The sequence below is a fragment of the Muntiacus reevesi genome, chromosome 16, assembly GCF_963930625.1.
Source record: "Muntiacus reevesi chromosome 16, mMunRee1.1, whole genome shotgun sequence".
NCBI classification, from domain to species: domain Eukaryota; kingdom Metazoa; phylum Chordata; class Mammalia; order Artiodactyla; family Cervidae; genus Muntiacus; species Muntiacus reevesi.
The window spans coordinates 34,947,449-34,968,532 of NC_089264.1; the positions used below are offsets into that span (position 1 = coordinate 34,947,449).

The following is a 21,084-nucleotide window of genomic DNA, read 5'->3' on the forward strand; positions in this document are numbered from 1 at the left end:
GGGTCAACCATAAATGTCTGGCCCTCATGTAGATCCTGAATCCACGGCAGCTGGGCTGTGGCAAGTGCTGTGACCTTTGCTGTTCATTCTCTTTCTTTTCTCATGATCACAGACCACTTCATCAGCCCTTCCTGGGGTGGCTGTCTTGGTGATTATCAGAGTCAAGATCTGACTGGCTGCCAGCCACAGATGAAAAAGACCACCTCACCACCTTTCTTTTCTTCTCTGTAAATGAATTCCAGTCTTAACCTAGTATTTTTAGCACTGGTGGTAGGAATATTTCCTTTGAGCTTTTTAGAATACACAGATAAGTGTTTTCTGCATAGACTTAGCTGAAAGAAAATGGCTGACTGACTGAACCTAAAAATAACTTCTATCAACTCTCACTAGGTACCCTTTGTTTTAGCTCTGCCCAGGGCAAATGTTTATAAAAGTACGGAAGTGAAGTGAAGTGAAAGTCACTTAGTCATGTCCGACTCTTTGTGACCCCATGGACTATACAGTCCATGGAATTCTCTAGGCCAGGATACTGGAGTGGGCAGCCGTTCCCTTCTCCAGGGGATCTTCCCAACCCAGGGATCGAACCCAGGTCTCCCGCAATGCAGGCGGATTCTTTATTAGCTGAGTCACCAGGGAAGTCCATCAATATCATATCATAGAAAGACACTGAATTTCCTTGAGACTCTTCCTTCAAAATAGAGAATGAGAGAGTAAAGAGAAGAAAGAGAATTTATGAGAGTTTGGGTCATTATGTGTCTCCGAGTTTTGAGATTCTCAGCTCTATCTACAGAAGAATTTTCTTTTTTGGATATAAGCTTCACAGAAAGCATGCCCTATTTCTACAGGGTCAGAAAAGGTTTCAAAGGAGAAGTAGAGTTCCAGTAACTGTTTCCTGAACTTAAAAAAGCACACTGTCTGAATTGTTGTCTTGTCAGTACTAAGAGTTAAAAAAAATAACAACAATAGCATAGGGAAGCAAGTTTCCAAGAAAATACTTGCAAAATTCTGTGGTTGCTGAGGCAAAAAACTAGCCTCAACTTCCATGATATCAACAAGAAAGAAAATATTAAAACTCCTACACAAGTGATAAAGTGTTAGAATTCTGTTTGTATTTATTTTTATCCAAACATTTAAAATTCTATGATGTGTATGATTTTGCGAATGTACCTATTACACCACTACCAAAACAGAATAAACAAAACATTGTTTTCTCTCCCACATCTCATATGGCATGACAAAGCCAAATATGAATTACTAAGCTATTCTTATTATTAGTGTGGCCAAATGACAGCCTATTGTAAATGCCTCTCCACTTCATATGCAGAAGGGTTACTCATGCAAAATGAGACAATTAGGAACACTGAAGCTGTTATTACGGAGGAGAACTTTAGACTCTCCTTCAGGAAGATAAAGATCCACAATAGTGAGGACAGCAGAGACTCTAACACGTTTCTATAACAGAGAGGAGATTTGGTGTTGTTCTCCAACCTACCACGATGATCACAACATCCAGACAATTCCAGAAACTCCTGAAATAGTGTAGCTTGTGAATGCGAATTTCCAATATCTCTTCCACCACATAGTAAAGGATAAAGAAACAAAAGATAATCTCACAGGCTGCCAAGAAGAAATCAAAAGTTGTAACATAGCGGATCAGCTTTACAGGCTGAAATTGCCAAGATGGAATCACACCTCCTGTTGCTGGGAATTCGATCAGTAACCTGCATTGTGATAAGAACAATTAAAACAATAACATCAATAACAACCCATGAATGCAGTCAGGGAAGAACATCATCTACTCTGTCCCTGCACTAGAAGGTAATAAAATTGCAACCACAAGTCACCCCAATTGTGTGTGTGTGCTCAATCGTGTCTCTTTGCAACCCCATGGACTGTAGCCCACCAGGCTCCTTTGTCCATGGGATTTTCCAGGCAAGAATACTGGTGTGGGTTGCCATTTCCTACTCCAAGGGATCTTCCCAAACCAGGGATCAAACCTGCAACTCTTGCAGCTCCTGCATAGGTAGGTGGGATCTTTGTCACTAGCATCACCTGGGAAGCCCTAGTCATCCTAGTTTGGGATGACCACCACAGGTCACTGCAAACAAGTGACAAAATGTTCTTATCACAGCCAGTAACCCCCTCCTTATAGAATTCTGTATCACAAGAAGAACAAATCTTGTCTTCCCAAATCCTCCCAGACCAAAGAGATTATTTCTCCTCAGTCTTCCATTTACCTTTCTGGTATTCACCCTACTCAGAATACTATATAATTGTTTTTTAAATGCAGAAATTAATCAAACAAGCCTTTCTCAGACTTCTATTAAATGTAAGTCATTCAGCTGGGCAATGAAGAACATAAGAAGTTTGTGTCATCTTTCAAAACACCTATGGCCCAGCTGAGAAGTAGGATGTTTATTTTGCATACAGATAAAGATAGGGACTGAGTTTCTCATTCATGCATCTGGTGAATCAGCATCAAATATTTGCCTAGGAAAACCTTTCTGCTATTGGAACTTCCTAGTACCTTATAGTGAATTGGTGCTTAGTAAATGTCTGATTGTCTGAAACAGTAACATATGTTTTTACATTCACACTGAAGGCCCTGGTCTTTAGTGCTTTATCATAATTGAAATGAAGATGCTTCTTGCCAAATTCACCTTTGCAGGTGTCACAGTGAGAAGGTTAAATGATTCACTTAATGGTATAATTTCCCTTCACAGTAGAAATAGACTCTCTAGACCCTTAACTTTAAGATTTTTTTAAAAGATCTCCAGTCAGCTATTAGGCATAACTATCTGTCCCATTACAGGATGGATAGGACAGGACTTCTAGAACCTGAGTATCTAAGGTTCAAGCATGAGCAACACTCAAGTACATGCAGGGACTATAGCAAATTAGAATTGCTACCTTCCTTCGTAGTATCAGTATCCTGTTTCCTTCCTATTTGATGTGCTAGAGAATAGGGGTGAGAACCACAAACCAGAGAGCAATACTGAAATGAAGAGCCTTGTGACAGCCTCAGTGTAAACTCACAAGGACAGGAAGTGGCCTCTGTGTGCTGAGTCATCTCTCTCTGCCCGCTGTGGTTCTGCATGGTCAACCCCTCCAGATACTGAGGCAACAATTCAGAAAAATGAAGCAACCGTCTTGACAATATTTACTCTTGAAGTATGGGGAGGAAGTGAGACATATTCATTTATACTTTCTATATATATGTTATTTCCTTAAATGTCAACCAGAGTTGCTTGCTTGTGTTTATCCTCTTTCTGTGTTCACTAGAATCATTAGGAGATGTTCAATAATAATTGCAGCAAATGTACCTTCCTTTCTAGTAATATCTATTACTTGATTTAATGTAAATCACAATGTGATTTAATGTGATAAAAGTTGTTAGATATAAAGGCTGGGAAAATCCACTTGGCTATATAATGTAGAGTTAGAGTTCAGTCTCAAAAATAAAGCTACTACAACAATTTATCCTTATGATGTGGTGGGTAAAAATATGTGCAGGGCTTCCCAGATGGCGCATTGGTAAAGAATCTGCCTCCCAAGGCAGGAGACTCAAGAGATGTGGGTCGATCTCTGGGTTGGGAAGATCCCCTGAAGTGGGAAATGGCAACCTGCTCCAGTATTCTTGCCTGGAAAATCCCAAGGACAGAGTAGCTTGGTGGCGTCGCAAGAGTCGGACACAGCTGAGCGATTGAGCACACAACACAGACAAACAAACGTATGCACAAGTAATTCATGTTGGCAGTGTCTGGATGTTGCCACCATGTTCACAAGGATTAAAATGGGTGGATGCTGAATCTCCAGAGTTCTACTTTTTTATAGCACACTACCTTCTAACATGCTATTTGTTTCTTTTGTTTATTGTTTATCATTTATTATCTCCTCCTGATTGAATGCAAACTCTACAAGGACAGGGAAATTTATTCTGCTCACTGATGCAGGCCAAAAGACTTGAACAGTGCCTGGCATATACTAAGTGTCTAATAAAGGTTTGTTGAATGAATGGATGAATGAGAGGTTCAAACAAGCCAGTGAGATCTTTTGTTGGTTTCCTCACTATCAGCAGAGTGGTCATGATGGTGACATCACAGAATGGGCAGAAGGAACTTTATGTGTCTTTGGTAAATCTTTTTAAGTGTGAGCACATACCTAGGTATCCTGCTCAACCCAGGCATAGCCCTTGACTACTGTGCTTATGTTCTGGTAGCAGGCACATCGTGTGAGAATGGGAAACTCAGGAAAGTGAGACAAGATTTGATGCCAGGACTCCTTGTTAACAGAGCATCTTCATAATGGGAAAGGATAAATGCTAGCAAAACACAGTGCTTTTTCTGAGAAAGTTCCAGCTTTGGGATGAACTTGGACCAGACTTAAGGTTCTTCCTCTTGCAATACTCAGGGAACCTAACTCCTTTCCCCTAAATGTCCCCATCCCAATAAGCTTTTGGTTTTCATCCCTCCTTGTTATCAGTTCTGATCCTTGACACTCTCATGCAGACAACTGCAGGCAATGGTTTTCTGACTTAAAAACCAGACTAGGATGTATTTACAAATACACAAGCAGAAGGAATGAGTGCCCTTCATACACACCTGATCACACAGAACAGGTTAATATTGGCGTTGTACACTGAAAAGTCAATAAAAATCGCTCTGGTTCCTCGGTCCAGCCAGACATTTTTCTTGAGGTTAGCAACTTGAGCGGCTGTTTCCTCTCTCGTTCTTGACAAATCCAGGTAATAACCAGCTCCACTATAAGTTGCAATCATTCCCCAGTGGCTACTCCCATTCAAGTCTTTTTCACTTGTGTAGATCCAACTAATTAAAAAACAAAACAAACAGGTAAAATCAATGGAACACTTGGAGCAATTACAGAGACAATTGTTTCCTGGTAAGACAGAATAGGTATCGATAAAAAATAAATGCAAGTCTCATCAAGCTGGGTAATGTGCTTTCCACTGCACTTTGTGTTTTCTTACATAATTCTGGCATAACTACTAACCCCCTTCTAGGAATAAGGGCCCTGAGGCTTAGTGAGATCAGCTCTGTCTCAAATGTTTTTACAGTAAAGTCAGAAACCTACCCCAGAACTGTCTGTATTCAGAGGTCTATTCTTTTAGTCATCAGCTGATATGGTTGCCTTCCCAGGGTAACTTTGGGACTAGATGACCCAAGGCCTCCCCAAAATTGCAGCCAAAACAGGTACAAATTCATCAAGTGCCACTGGCAGCCACCGAATTAAGTGAGACTCCACAGAGCATTGGGAATTTAATCCACAGACATTTACAGAGGCTCTCAGGAAGCAGATGATCCTTTGGCATTAATGAGGATGGAAAGACGAACCAAGATCCTTTCTCTCCCCAATTTATAATAAGTAGGGAGAGAAAAGTTGTAATTAAACCATGAAAATACAAGGTAGCAGATGATAAGAACCAAAGAAGAAGCATAGAGAGACTGCTTGGACCAAGGCTAGCTGAGGGAAGCTAGCCTTCTCTGAAGCTTCAATGATGAAGAGAAACATGAAAAACATGAATGAGAGAAGGATTTGGGAAGAAAACATGTTGAACATAGGCTGTGGAAGGTAAGCAGGATTCAGACTTACACAGGGAGATGGGGATGGTATTTTTAAGCCTAAGCCTGGCAGAGCCAAGGAAGTACAAGGTATCTGCTAAGTAGTTTGGTTTGGCTCCCATATGATGAAGAAGAGAAGGCTGAAAGATAGACTGTGGTCAGGTAGTGAGGGGCAGGCCTCACAGGGTCACCAAGGAGAAGGTTTCTGGGAGGCACAGAACAGGGTTACTCTGGGGGCTGAGGTGAGGACAAGCCTGAAGTGGTGAGGAACAGAGAATTCATAGGCAGAAAAGAGTCAATATAGTGGGTCTTAGACCACCTTTTCTTAAAAAGCCCTACTTGCCGGGTTGGTCCTCAGTTGGTATATGGAATTTAGGTGATAAATAGCTCCCTACACCGATAAAAAACTTTCTCTGACCAGAAACAGTGGCTTGAGGTACCGAGGCTTCTCTACAAACAAGATGGCTTATGCTGCATGCCTGCTTTCCTGCTGGGAGTCTGGGATTTGAGGATGTGCCAGGCAGAGCCTGCCTATGCGACCAGTACCCAGTAAAAGAGGGCAGGCACCAAGTCTCTGATGAGCATCTTGAACAGACAACGGTTCCTATGAGTCGTCACCATATGATGACTTGGTGGAAGTCTTGGAGGAAGGACGCATGCCCCGCGCGACTCCGAGGGAGAGGACCTTCGCAGACTGCACCTGGTTTCCTCCAGACTCGGCCCCAGGTGCCTATCCCCTTCTCTGCTTTTCCATCTGTCCTTTCAGTGCAATAAACCTCAGCTGTGAACATAAGCTGAATCCAGGGGGCTCTTCAAGCAGCTTGTTGAACCTGGGGGTGGTCCCGGGGACCCCGACACAGCTGAGTCAGCTGTCCCTACAAGAACCAAGAGGTGACGAGGCCTGAACTAGGTGGGAAGGGAAAGGGCCATGGCAGTCAACAGAACCTGGCACTGATCTGGAAGTTGGGGCAAGTGAGAGGAGACCTCTGAAAAATGACTTGAGTCTCTTTTTGGGCACTTCAAAGATGGTGGTGCCACGTACAGGAGGGCGTTCAGATCCAACAACAAAGTGATGAGTTCAGTTTGGGGCATTTTGAACTACGAGAGCTACAGGGGGCATGCAGACTCATCTTCTATCACTCGAACGTTAGCAGTGCCAAAACACGCGTATGCTTCTGTTGTATTTACTGCATTTATTTATATGCAGTAAATAAAAAAATATTTATTTATTTATTATATATTATAAATAAATTACTGTATTTATTTTTCACTCCAGCCAGCACCAAGGGCATTTCTAGAAAAGGGAGAATTCACTGGGAACATGCCTGGCGCATGTTAACACTCAGTATATTTGTTGAAGAAACAAGGAATCATTAAACAGAGATGAGAATGGGAGCCATCTGAATATCAAAGGAGAGAGTATAAAGAAAGAAAAGACAGATATCTGAATATAGAACCTGGAAATAAGAGGAAGGGGGTTGTAGAATTAAGAGAAACTCTATTTCACTATCACTCACCAAAGTCAAAAGAACAAGCAATCAGCAAGACCGTATCCTGCAGAGGAGTTGATGAGGATTAGGCTGGTAATGGATCAGTGGATCGGCAAATAGAACAAACCCACTAGAAGCTTCCAAGAGAGATGTCAAAAGCAAAGGCTTAAGCATTAAGGTGTGAATCAATGGTAATGAAAAGGAGGAAGCCGTGAAGACTCTTCTTTCAAGAAGTATGGTGATGAAGGGAAGGAGAAATGGGAATAACTCAGATTCTGGCAGGACCAGGGATGGTTTAGAAATACACAGAGGAAGGATCCCTTCATTAGCCCACCCTGCATAGAAAATCACTAATTCATTGTGTATCCAACAGGTATTTACTGAACATTCTGGATGTTCTAGGTACTGTTCAAAGCTTTGGAAATATACCGGTTGAACAAAACAGAGTCCCTGCCAGCAAGAAGCTTGAATTCTGACAGAAAGCTTAGGGCAACAAGCAGTGACCAGAGTAACATAATTAATATGGAAGAAGCAATGTGGTATCACAGAAGAAACATGGGCTTTGGAGTCAAGCTGGTTGAATCCTAGCATGATTCCATTTACTAGCAGAAACACTTTGGGTAAGTGAGCCTCCATCTTTTCATCTATAAAGTGGAGCTGACACCTATTTCAAAGTTGTTCTGTGAAAAGTAAAGGAGATAATGCAGGAATTCACTTTTTAAATAGCATCTGGCATGGACTAGAGGTTGCATACATCTCTCTTACCAATGACATGAAATAAAATATGAGATAAGAAAAAACAAACAAATAAATAAATAATATGAGATAAGGAGCCACAGTTTAAACACATGCTTGTGCTTTGTGGGAACTAGAAAATGGAGCATTAGAGAACAAACTCATTTGTCACCACCTGGATAAACTGTGTTTTGAGGATTCAGTCCCTTTTCTCTAAATCTGATGTGTAGTGAGCTTGTTTCTTACAGGCCGGGTGTGCACTGGATAACAAAGAACCTGGTTATCGAAAAGGTGTTTGCCCTCATATGTGTCAACTAATATGGATTCTGGTGTCTTAGATCCCAACAAAGGGATCTAGATAAACTGAAAGAGTTTAATAAAGCTTAGGAGAAAATTCTAACCATAGTGACTTACCCAGGGCCCATGACCCAAGAGATCCACCTTGGGACAGCCCAAGAGCTCTTCTCACTTTTTACAATAATTCTAGAAATAATGACTGCAGTCCCTTAATACACAAGATGCTTTAAGTATGGTTATCAAAGAGCACTAAAAAATCCCTGCAAATACACACAACGTAGATATATACTCAAAATCATAAACACACATTTGAGGACAGGTTTTAAACCAGACAGAAAAACGGCCTCAAATACTTACTATGCACTTTAAATAATTGTACTCTGAACACAAATTTGTTTCTAACAGCTAATAAAAAAGAATTTTTGTATCAAAAGAACCTCCTAGTAACAACCTAGTGAACCATGGCACTGGAACTATAAACATAGGATCCCAGCATCTTAAAAGAAATCTCTGAAGGCCCAGGTAGCTTTGTGCCTATGGGGATGTGGTCAATAATTAACTCTTTTGAAAAATATGTATGTGGAAGCTGAAGCATGTAAAAAGTAAAAAAACTTAGGAAGCCAAAGTTTGGCCACAGCCTTAAATATAAGCATTAAAGGCATATTCTCCTTGGTGAAGGGGTCAGAGAGTGACGGAATGAATGTCCATGAGAAGCCAGGGCCTAGGTCCACAGCCACAGACACTTACGCAGTTCCATTTCTAGGACCGAATGGAGCCCGGTCTTCACTGCTGACGGAGTAGACATCATAGCACTCTTTAATCTCATCTCTCAAGTCCAGGGGGATGGAACAGGATCCATTTCTGACTCTGAGTTGCCGTATACGTGGTACCCCTAACAGGAGGTTCTCATAGTAGATGAAGCTTCGGTTGTCGGCTTCCGTTTTGTTGCTGGGCTGCATCTTCCAGTACAGCCCATCCAACAAGGCGCCTTCTGCGAACTGAAAGCAAAGGCAATGTTTTTGAAAAGCTTCAAGCTCAGAGGCTGCCTTGTTTCTTCCTGGAATGCTTGTGTGACCCATAGTTTGACAACTCTGTGAACAGGGTAGAGTGACAAGGGTGGATTTTGCTGTCGGAAAACCTGGATCTTGCTCCAGTCGTGTTCCACCATTTAATCGCTAGCTGCGAGGACTTGAGCGTCTGTAATATCTATCTTTTTTTTAAATTTTATTTTTTGGCCACATTATGTGGCATGTGGGATCTTAGTTCCTCGACCAGGGATCAGACTTGTGCACCCTGCAGTGGAAGTGTGAAGTCCCAACCACTGGACTACCAGGAAAATCCCTGTAATATCTATCTTTTGTGTGGTTGCTATACCTGGCAGAGTGGGCACTTCATAAATAGTAACTTGGATTTTTACCCTAGTTCTAAAGGCTGGGGGGATGGTGTTATTTGCATAAATCCATAACCATCATCAATTTCATTTTCCCTTATTAAAACAGCATCCCACACAGTAATCATGGTTCATTATCATTGCAGAGAAAAAAGACTATCGCTTTGATTACCAGTCTGCTTTCTGGTGGATCTTTAAATTGTCTGGAGTTTTCTGTCATATTGTGAACTTTCTAACCCCCCACCACCTCTTCCTCCTCTCTGTTTTCAGAGTTTGGCATTCATCATCACAGAACTGTGTGTATGTGAGATATCTCTTATTGGTTTGCCTCTAGGGGTGACAAACCCAGCTGTTTCTCAGTATCTTATCTTTATCAGATGGTCAACTGAGATGGAATGCTTTGCTTTCTTGAGATGGGGAAGATTTATACATGTGATTTTTTGATTCCAAGAATTTTTAGGCATTATTTAGTGTACTCTGGTTCTTGTGATCCAGTTCCTCTATCTTTAAAATAACAGCTGTGACGCCAGAGTTTAAGAAGAATGTTAGAAACTATTTCCCCAGGAGGTAACAAGCATTTTCTCTCCAAATTCCCTCCCCGTATTAGATTCTGTATATATCTTTGAGATCAGTTTAATATTTTTCCTATGATATCGCTCATTGCTTATCCTCTAATGTTAATGTTGGAATTTGTGACAATTTGGGGAGGGGCTGGATTGAATTTTACATTAGAGATCTTTGAAAGAATGTGCCTGCCTTTTACTAGGCACATGAATCCCTGTTCAGGGGTACATGCCACCATCAACAAGAGACAAAAACAGAAGTAAGACAAGACAAAACAATCAAATTTTGCCCTCGTGGGCCTTATATCCTAGGAGATACTCAACAGATATTTACTGCATCATGAATGACTGAATGAATGACAGCCTAGGGTGAGGAAGTCCACACTAGAGAGAAGTCCATTCTTCTTACCTCTTAGCCACATGTAAACACTCTGCATGTTAGTTTCGTCATTTACAATCTGGGACATGATTTTTGTACCTATCTTACTAGGTTACAATGGGGGTTAAATAAGGTAAGGTATGAGACAGGTACATGCAAGGTTCTCAATGGAAGTGCTAACAACTCACCATAACTTATAGCATCTCACCCAGTGTTAAGTGCATAGGAGGATCTGTAGACACCACTGAATTGAATTTATGAAGCCAAATGAATGATTTTCAATGATAAAGAGGTCATTTGCAAATACCTTCCAGAAGTCTTCCATTGAAGAAAGAGTTTTAAAGTTAGTTTTCTCCGTCTTGGACACTGGGGTGTCCAGGAAGAGTTGTGACATGATCCGGGTGTAGTAGTACGCACTGGAGCTCATCATCCCATAGGTCACTGGAAGACAGAATGAGCCAATGAACTGTGCGAAGGACCTGGCACACTCGCTCACACCATCCCAGTGGACACGCCGATAGCCACCCTGCCTCCCTTCCCTTCATCATTCCTCCAGGGTTCCTCCCCAGTTTTCTGGCTTATAAAAGAAATACGTTAACATTGGCTTATGTGAAACAGAACTGGCTTACTACTGAATATCAGATTAAGATCGGGCATCTCTGATCTTGACACATGGGACTTCCAGCCCTGCAACTTCACTTCCCACCACCTCCCGGAACACTCTCCACACCAGTGAGCCTGATGCCCCCAGCAGAGGTCACCTGGGGCTTCTCATCCCCTGCTGTGGGGGCAGGCTCACTCCCTCCACAATAGATGGGCAGGCCCTTTGTTCTCAGATTAATTCTCCATTCTTCTCTGCTCTACTCTGCGCCTCACGGCTGACCCCTACAGACCGCACCACTGGGCTCCCCTGCATTCAGTCAACAGGAGGCAGGACAGGAGATCTGGGGGACTAGGAGTTGGGTTTCCCCCTCCGCCCTCTCCCTCACTACCTGGATGCAGTTTGGCAGGACCCCCTCACTGTGGCCACAGCTGCTGGGAGCATCTCTTCTCCTGTCACACTGGCCTCACGCCATGCCATTCCCTCTCCTGTCTCTTCGGGCCTGGAGGTGGGAATCCCTCCCAGCATCTCGTGTCTGTCCCCTTGCTGACTTGTAACCTTGCCACACCTCTGCAAACAGCCCCTCTGTTAAACTTTCTTTAATTACCACTTGTGTCTCCCATGTCTTTCCTTCTGGGATGCTGACTAACACAGACACATCTGCCTCCCACCCACCCACCAGATCTTATACGGCACACTCTAAACTCAAGCCTCAGCCCTGCCATGAAGACTTGCTGATCTCACCAGCCCATCCGGAATGGTCGTGGAGAAAGGTGGGGAGATCATACACAGTCTGAGTAGGTCACAGGAGATTAGGATTTGAATCTGATCTGTACAAATCAGCTCTGTGACCTGTACAAGTTGCTTGTGACCTGTACCAGTAGCTTAAACTTTCTAAGCCTCAGTTTCCTCTTCTATAAGATGGAGATAATGAGTTATCTCATGGGAATTTTTGGTACTTAAAAAAAAATTACTAAAATGTATCCAGTACAGTGGTTGACACTTAAGAGTCTAGTAATGGTGGCACTTCCTCCCTAACCAAACCGCTACAACAAATCTATTAAAAATCTCAATACTTTAGTGAGTGCTGTCTTGTGCCGAACTCTAATGACTACAGGTATAATACCTAAGCATGCCTATATACTTCAAGAAGAAGGAAATGCTTCTTATGTTTCCTTTGACCACAGAGGTTTTATACGTCTTTGACCACAGTTCTCAACACTCAGGAAGTGATGAATACTTAGTTGACTCTGTAATCATCTTCGGGACAGCATAAAATGCATTTTAAAACCTCATAGTAAGTGATTTGGGGTTTAAATGGTATTTAGTAAAATCTTTCCTTCACCTAGGTCCCTTTCCCACCCAAGCATAACAGAGAATTAAAAGAGGAGTGGATAACAGTGATCAAACATGAATGAGTCTGCAAGTCCAACGAGCAGTCAGTGGAGCAATAAACACACATAACCACATGGCTCGTGTGCTATATCCAGACGGTTAGGGACATCTTCCAGTCCCTTTCCTTAGTCTTCCTCCATGTCATCCTATGATCCACTAATTAGGACAAGAATACTCCTCTTTCAGTGTTACATGGCTTGCCACCTCTTAAAACCACATTGGACCAGAGTTACAGGTTTGGACTTTTAATCCACTCACATTGATGGGACAAGATGTTGTACATGAAGATGAGCAACATGTGATCTCTGTCCTCAAGAAGGGGAGCTCATGGTGTCCCCAAGGGGCATGCTGCCTACCAGCCCCCACACAGGGGTGGACAAAGTACAACGTACTCTACAAAAGGCCTTCAGATCCAAAGCAGATACCACACTCAAGAGGAGGTGTGAAGGCTCCCCAAAGTCAACTAAACAATTATTAAACTGATTTTTTTTCAGTTTACTTAAAATCACAATTTGCTTTGGATTGGCTGGTTAATGTAGATCATGCTTAAATTTTTTACATATGGGTTTTTTGGTTGTTGAAAAAGAATTATGACAAACTATTTAAATGTTCTTATTTATAAATATCGTGTATATATATATGTATATAGATATGTGTATATATTTAGCCATTGACTTTTAAATGTATCTCCTTTATTGGCCTCTATTTTTAATAGACTGCTTTTGAAATTCTCAGGACCTGTATGGAACCTAACAGTTTAACTAAAGGGAAGTGATATAGCTTCTTGGCTATGCAGCGCCACCTGCTGGACATGCAGAGGAACAAGGCCACCCAGCATCGAAGGGGATGATGATTCTAACACCTTGAATCAGCAAACAGAACTCAGCCCCTCCCTTGTGCCAGGCAGTGGGCTGGTTATCTTCAAGTGACAGCTCCACACTCTCCAGGGGTCAGTTGCACCCTAAGTCTACCTAGGCTGTAGCTAAAGGGCATTTGGGATTTGGAGTTAGAATGATTTGGGTGTGACTTTCAGATTTGCTTCACCCTTAAGTCAGCCTCTACGTTCTTAATTGTGGGTTTCAGTATCTTGGGATCTTGGGACAAGTATTAAACTTTACTGAGCTTGAGTTTTATTATCTAGAAAATAGGAATAACAACATCTAGGGCTTTTTATGTAGTTTACCTGGAATAATGCATGTTAACACACATTTTGCATACTGTTAAATGTAACAGAAATGTAAGACTGTTAACATCATTTCTCCTTTCAGTTTCTGATAGGGAAAGCTCACATGGAAGGTAACATATGCTCTTTAAGTGAACTGAATTGTAAAGAAAAAAAGTTACAGCCTGAAACAACCAGAAATGAAGCTCAGAAAAGAGAGGAAAATACTTAAAAATATAAGGTAAAGAACACATATACACCCCATGTGCATGCATCTTTTTTGCCATTTAGTCTTTAACTCTCAAATTCGATTTTCTAAGAGATACGCCAGAATAAAAATTATTATCACGATATCACCAAATGATCAGCCTGTAAACTAACTGAATCTCTCTTAAAACATGGCTGCATTTCAAAATAGGCTATAAATACCATTTTATTCTTAATATGGTTGAAACAATATTGGCTCAAATACTAACAACTATATAAAGGGGATTGCACTGTATAAACTTCAAATCAGTGGAATAAAAAGCAAAGAGAAAATTTCCAATGTAACAACAACAAGAAAAGAAAATGGAAAGTAATGGGAAAGCTTTAAAAGAGAGGAAAAATAGGATGGCAGAAATATTGGACAAAAGCGTGAAATGTGAAAAGGTTAAAACTACTAGATGACAAAGTCTTAAATGTTAATTAAATTTTTAAAATATATCTTTAGTATTTTTATGAGACCCATTCAAAATGAATTAAAAAAGAAAGGAGTGAGAAAATATACATTATATATACAAAAGGTAAAGTGGTACAATAATCTGATAAGGAGATTATAAGGTGAGTACTGAGTTAAAGTGAGATATTATTTTATGTTGATAACTGAAACTTTAGACAATAATTTAACTATAGTGAACTTTTATGTACTGAATAACAATACCAAGACACATAAAATACAATATCAAGAGACATAGAAGGGAATTACCAAAACCACAATAGTAGTTGGAAACTTAAATTTCTCTCTCTCAAACTTTGACAGAGAAAAAAAAAGATAAAAATGATTGAGGGATAGTAGGGGTTTTAACAGGATAGATTACCTAATGTATGGGCTTCCCTGGAGTTCAGACAGTTAAGAATCCACCTGCAATGTAGGAGACCTGGGTTTGATCCCTGGGTTGGGCAGATCCCCTGGAGAAGGGAACGGCTACACACTCCAGTATTCTTGCCTGCAGAATTCCTAATGTATATATCTCAAACTTAATACTGTGTCAAAGGAGATCATTCACATTCTTTTCTGAATCTCCATGGAATATTTAAGAATATTCTAGGCCACAAAGAAAACACCTGCAAATCCTTAAAATTAAAGATCAACCAGGCAGGTGTCCTTAAAAGGAGATGGCCATGTGAACAAAGAGGGACCCAGGGAGAAGGCCTGTGAAGATGCAGGATCTGAATGATACAGCTATGCACCTAGAATACCAGAAACTGCAGGCAAACCACCGTAAGTGAGGAAGGGGCAAGGAGAACTCCCTGCAGGTTTCAGAGGGAGCATGGTTCTGCAGGCACCTTGATTTCAGACTTCTATCCTCCAGAGTAGTTTTGTTGTTTAAAGCCAAAAAACCCAAAGCAAAGAAAAACCTCTAAAATAAACAACCCCATCAGAAACCTCCCAAAACCACCCAAACAGTAGTTTTTAGACCTTAAATGCAGAAATTTATTTTTAAAGGATGAACAAAGATACAGATAAAATCAAACCATGTAGAAATTAAAATGTTTTCTCTTAGTAATTCTTGGGCCAGCCAAAGAGGAAATAAAAAACTGTCACACAAATATAAATATACCAGATGTAAAGGCAATAGGACCAACATGCCCAAGTCTCAGTATTCCAGATCATCTACCACAGAGGGAGTAACGCCATCACGATTAACAGGAAACGTGACTTCTCTGCTACCTCTGGTTGTACTGTATCCTCACAGGGATGTGGTGGAAATTAAAGAGCAACAGATATTTGAAGGGACTCTACAAACTAAAAAGCGCTTACAAACGCCAAGTACTACACAGAAATCAAAGAAAGTTTAGGCTTGCACAGTTCCAGTTGTCATATTAGGAAAAGCTCTGTATTAGTGAAGCAAAGAGGCTCCGCAGGTGGCACTAGTGATAAAGAATCTGCCTGCCAATGCAGGAGACGTAAGAGATGTGGGTTTGATCTCTGGGTCGGGAAGATCCCCGCGAGTAGGAAATGGCAACCCGCTCCAGTATTCTTGCCTGAAGAGTCCCAAGGACAAAGGAGCCTCGTGGGCTACAGTCCATGGGGTTGCCAACTGTCAGACATGACTGAAGCGACTTAGCAGGCAGTGAAGGAAAAGAAGTACTAATGAACGTGAGAGAAAATGAAAATGGGCAAAGTCACCCACACTGAGAGGGAACACTGATGTGCCATCTCTGAGATGCACTTCCCGCTGCCGCGCTGCCTCCTGGCACTGAGGAAGAGGTGTGTGAACTAGTCTGACGACCCAGCCTGAGGGGCAGACGCTTGGGGGAGGGGGCTGGTGGATGAAGGCTTCTCCAGAGACCTGGCTCTCAAGCTGATCCTGACGGATGAAGAGGAACTAAACAGACCGACAGGAAGGGGACAGCACAGTCCAAGCCCTTTTGAGACTTGTAAGCATTTTGATGTGGTTAAAGTACCAGAGGAACCTCTCCCCGCAACCCACGTCCAAGGTCAGGAGCAGGCGCTTCGCTTCGCTGGACTGGCCGTGAGGAGATACCCCACGTCCAAGGTCAGAAAAACCCCAGTAAGACCACAGACACTGGAGGGGCTGTGAGGAGACACCCCATGTCCAAGGGCAAAGGAGAAGCCCCAGCAAGACGGTAGGAGGGGCGAATTCACGTTTAGAATCAAACCCCATTCCCGTCAGAGATGCTCAGAAGGCTCAAACAAACCTCGTGTGCGCCAGGGCCCAGGGACCCCGCGGAGACTGGGACAGAGCTGTGTCTGAGCGTCTCCTGAGGAGGGACGGCCGGCAGTGGTCTGCCGCAGGGACGGGGCTCCGGGTGTGGGTAAGGCGTAGGTCCTCCTGGAGGAGGTCGCCCTTCACCCCAGTATGGAGCTGCCAGAATGTACACAGGACCGGGAAATAGACGCTTGGAGGGCACAGCAGAACCTCGTGCACCAGAATCCAGGAGAAAGGAACACTGACCCCACAGGAGACTTGCCTGTGGGTGTCAGGAGTCTCTGGCGAAGGGTGTGGGTCTGTGGTGGCCTCGGCAGGGTTGGGGGCACAGACTGTAGCAGTACATGCCTGGGATCTTCTAAGGGAGGTCACCATTATCTTCTTTACCTCCACCATAGTTTGGCCCTAGGTAAACAGCAGGGAGGGAACACAGCTCCACCCGTCAACGGAAAATTGGATTAAAGATTTACTGGGCATGGCCCCGCCCAGCAGAACAAGACCCAGTATCCCCCTCAGTCAGTCTCTCCCATCAGTAAGCTTTCATAAGCCTCTTATCCTTCTCCATCACAGGGCAGACAGACTGAAAACCACAATCACAGAAAACTAACCAATCTAATCACATGGACGACAGCCTTGTCTAACTCAATGAAACTGAGCCATGCCGTGTAGGGTCACCCAAGACAGACGGGTCATGGTGGAGAGTGCTGACAAATGTGGTCCACTGGAGAAGGGAGTGGAAAACCACTTCAGACTCCCATGAACAGTATGAAAAGGCAGAAAGATAGGACACTGAAAGATGAACCCCACAGGTTGGTAGGTGCCCAATATGCTACTGGAGAACAGTGGAGAAAGAACTCCAGAAAGAATGAAGAGATGGAGCCAAGGCAAAAACACCCAGTTGTGGATGTGACTGATGATGGAAGCAAGGTCTGATGCTGTAAAGAGCAATACTGCATAGGAAACTGGAATGTTAGGTCCATGAATCAAGGCAAATTGGAAGTGATCACACAGGAGATGGCAAGAGTGAATGTTGACATTTTAGGAATCAGCGAACTAAAATGGACTGGAATGGGTGAATTTAACTCAGATGACCATTATATCTACTGCTGTGGGCAAGAATCCCTTAAAAGAAATGGAGTAGCCATCATAGTCAACAAAAGAGTCTGAAATGCAGTATCTCAAAAAATACAGAACGATCTCTGTTCGTTTCCAAGGCAAACCATTCAATATCACAGTAACCCAAGTCTATGCCCCGACCAGTAATGCTGAAGAAGCAGAAGTCGAAAGGTTCTATGAAGACCTATAACACCTTCTAGAATTAACACCCAAAAAAGATGTCCTTTTCATTATAGGGGACTGGAATGCAAAAGTAGGAAGTCCAATAACACCTGGAGTAACAGGCAAATTTGGCCTTGGAGTACAGAAGGAAGCAGGGCAAAGGCTAATAGAGTTCTGCCAAGAGAATGCACTAGTCATAGCAAACAGCCTCTTTCAACAACACAAGAGAAGACTCTACACATGGACATCACCAGATGGTCAACACTGAAATCAGATTATATCCTTTGCAGCCAAAGATGGAGCAGCTCTATACAGTCAGCAAAAACAAGACTGGGAGCTGACTGTGGCTCAGATCATGCACTCCTTATTGCCAAATTCAGACTTAAATTGAAGAAAGTAGGGAAAACCACTAGACCGTTCAGGTATGACCTAAATCAAATCCCTAACGATTATACAGTGGAAGTGAGAAACAGGTTCAAGGGATTAGATCTGATAGACAGAGTGCCTGATGAACTATGGACGGAGGTTTGTGATATTGTACAGGAGACAGGGAGCAAGACCATCCCCATGGAAAAGAAATGCAAAAAAGCAAAATGGCTGTCTGAGGAGGCCTTACATACAGCTGTGAAAAGAAGAGAAGAAAGCAAAGGAGAAAAAGAAAGATATACCCATTTGAATGCAGAGTTCCAAAGAACAGCAAGGAGAGATAAGAAAGCCTTCCTCAGTGATCAATGTAAAGAAATAGAGGAAAACAATAGAATGGGAAAGACTAGAGATCTCTTCAAGAAAATTAGAGATACCAAGGGAACATTTCAAGCAAAGATGGGCTCAACAAAGGACAGAAATGGTATGGACATAACAGAAGCAGAAGATATTAAGAAGAGGTGGCAAGAATACACAGAAGAACTGTACAAAAAAGATCTTCATGACCCAGATAATCATGATGGTGTGATCACTCACCTAGAGCCAGACATTCTGGAATGTGAAGTCAAGTGGGCCTCAGGAAGCATCAATATGAACAAAGCTAGTGGAGGTGATGGAATTCCAGTTGAGCTATTTCAAATCCTAAAAGATGATGCTGTGAAAGTGCTGCACTCAATATGCCAACAAATTTGGAAAACTCAGCAGTGGCCACAGGACTGGAAAAGGTCAGTTTTCATTCCAATCCCAAAGAAAGGCAATGCCAAAGAATGCTCAAACTACCGCATATTGCACTCATCTCACACGCTAGGAAAGTAATGCACAAAATTCTCCAAACCAGGTTTCAACAATACGTGAACCATGAACTTCCAAATGTTCAAGCTGCATTTAGAAAAGCCAGAGGAACCAGAGATCAAATTGTCAAAACATCCGCTGGATCATGAAAAAGGCAAGAGAGTTCCAGAAAAACATATATTTCTGCTTTATTGACTATGCCAAAGCCTTTGACTGTGTGGATCACAATAAACTGTGGAAAATTCTGAAAGAGATGGGATACAAGACCACCTGACCTGCCTCTTGAGAAATCTATATGCAGGTCAGGAAGCAACAGTTAGAACTAGACATGGAACAACAAACTGGTACCAAATAGGAAAAGGAGCACATCAAGGCTGGATATTGTCACCCTGCTTTTTTAACTTATATGCAGAGTACATCATGCAAAATGGTGGGCTGGATGAAGCACAAGCTGGAATCAAGATTTCCGGGAGAAATATCAATAACCTCAGATACGCAGATGACACCACCCTTATGGCAGAAAGTGAAGAAGAGCTAAAAAGCCTCTTGATGAAAGTGAAAGAGGAGAGTGAAAAAGTTGGCTGAAAGCTTAACATTCAGCAAACTAAGATCATGGCATCCGGTCCTATCACTTCATGACAAATAGATGGAGAAACAGTGGAAATAGTGACAGACTTTATTTTTGAGGGCTCAAAAATCACTGCAGATGATGACTGCAGCCATGAAATAAGAAGACACTTACTCCTTGGAAGAAAAGTTATGCCCAACCTAGACAGCATATTAAAAAGCAGAGACACTACTTTACCAACAAAGGTCCATCTAGTCAAGGCTATGGCTTTTCTAGTGGCCATGTATGGATGTGAGAGTTGGACTGTGAAGAAACCTGAGTGCAGAAAAATTGATGCTTTTGAACTGCGGTGTTGGAGAAGACTCTTGAGAGTCCCTTGGACTGCAAGGAGATCCAACCGGTCCATCCTAAAGGAGATCAGTCCTGAGTGTTCATTGGAAGCACTGATGTTGAAGCTGAAACTCCAATACTTTGGCCACCTGATGCGAAGAGCTGACTCATTTGAAAAGACCCTGATGCTGGGAAAGATTGAAGGCAGGAAGAGAAGGGGACTACAGAGGATGAGATGGTTGGATGGCATCACTGACTCAAAGGACAAGAGTTCGAGTAAACTCCGGGAGTTGGTGATGGACAGGGAGGCTTGGCATGGTGCAGTCCGTGAGGTTGCAAAGAGGTGGACACAACTGAACGACTGAACTGAACTGAAAGTACCAGATACTCAAAAGGAATAGAAGGCTGGAAGAAGTAAGCAAAGACCATACAGTGAAATCTATTACATAAAGATTCAGACTTTATCTGGAAGGTGAGGTGATTGTAGCATGTTCAATGGAAGAATGACCTGGTTTAATCTGGGTCAGAGATGGAAGCCTGGAGGCAGTAGCTGGGAGTTGAAAGTCCAGACATCGGGTGCTGTCCAGCCTGTGTTCCAACGGTGTTCAAGGCCATCTTTTTAAAATTTAAATATATCTTATTAGCCCCCAACTCAAAACCCTGGTTTTCCCTTATCAGAGCCCACTGGACCTGCAGAGCCTGACCTTTGACCACCTTTCCATCCTCATCTGATGGCACTCTCTCCAGTCACTGCACTCAGCTTCCAGAATGTTCTGAACCCTATCCTGCCTCATACTATTCACTCTTGCTGTCCTTTCTTCAACTGACTGGCTCCCATTCTTGCTTCAGGTCTGAGAGGCCTTCCCTGTACGGAAATCCTCTTCCCCAATTGTTTTTCTTTTTTTTTTAAATTTATTTATTTTTTTTTCATTTATTTTTATTAGTTGGAGGCTAATTACTTTATAATATTGTAGTGGGTTTTGTCATACATTGACATGAATCAGCCATGGAGTTACATGTGTTCCCCATCCCGATCCCCCCTCCCACCTCCGTCTCCACCCGATTCCTCTGGGTCCTCCCAGTGCACCAGGCCCGAGCACTTGTCTCATGCATCCAACCTGGGCTGGTGATCTGTTTCACTATAGATAATATACATGTTTCGATGC

General features: G+C 42.5%; 1 protein-coding gene across 1 annotated transcript in view; it reads right to left on the bottom strand.

The window, feature by feature from the left end:
• Positions 1-21,084, bottom strand: part of PKD2 (polycystin 2, transient receptor potential cation channel) — a 58,020-nt gene that overhangs the window by 18,311 nt on the left and 18,625 nt on the right. The window contains exons 3-6 of the mRNA XM_065907098.1: positions 10,741-10,874; positions 8,849-9,099; positions 4,602-4,826; positions 1,493-1,721 (exon numbers count right to left, since the gene is read on the bottom strand). Of these exons, the coding sequence (XP_065763170.1) occupies positions 1,493-1,721; positions 4,602-4,826; positions 8,849-9,099; positions 10,741-10,874 (839 nt within the window). The remainder of the gene's footprint in view (positions 1-1,492; positions 1,722-4,601; positions 4,827-8,848; positions 9,100-10,740; positions 10,875-21,084) is intronic.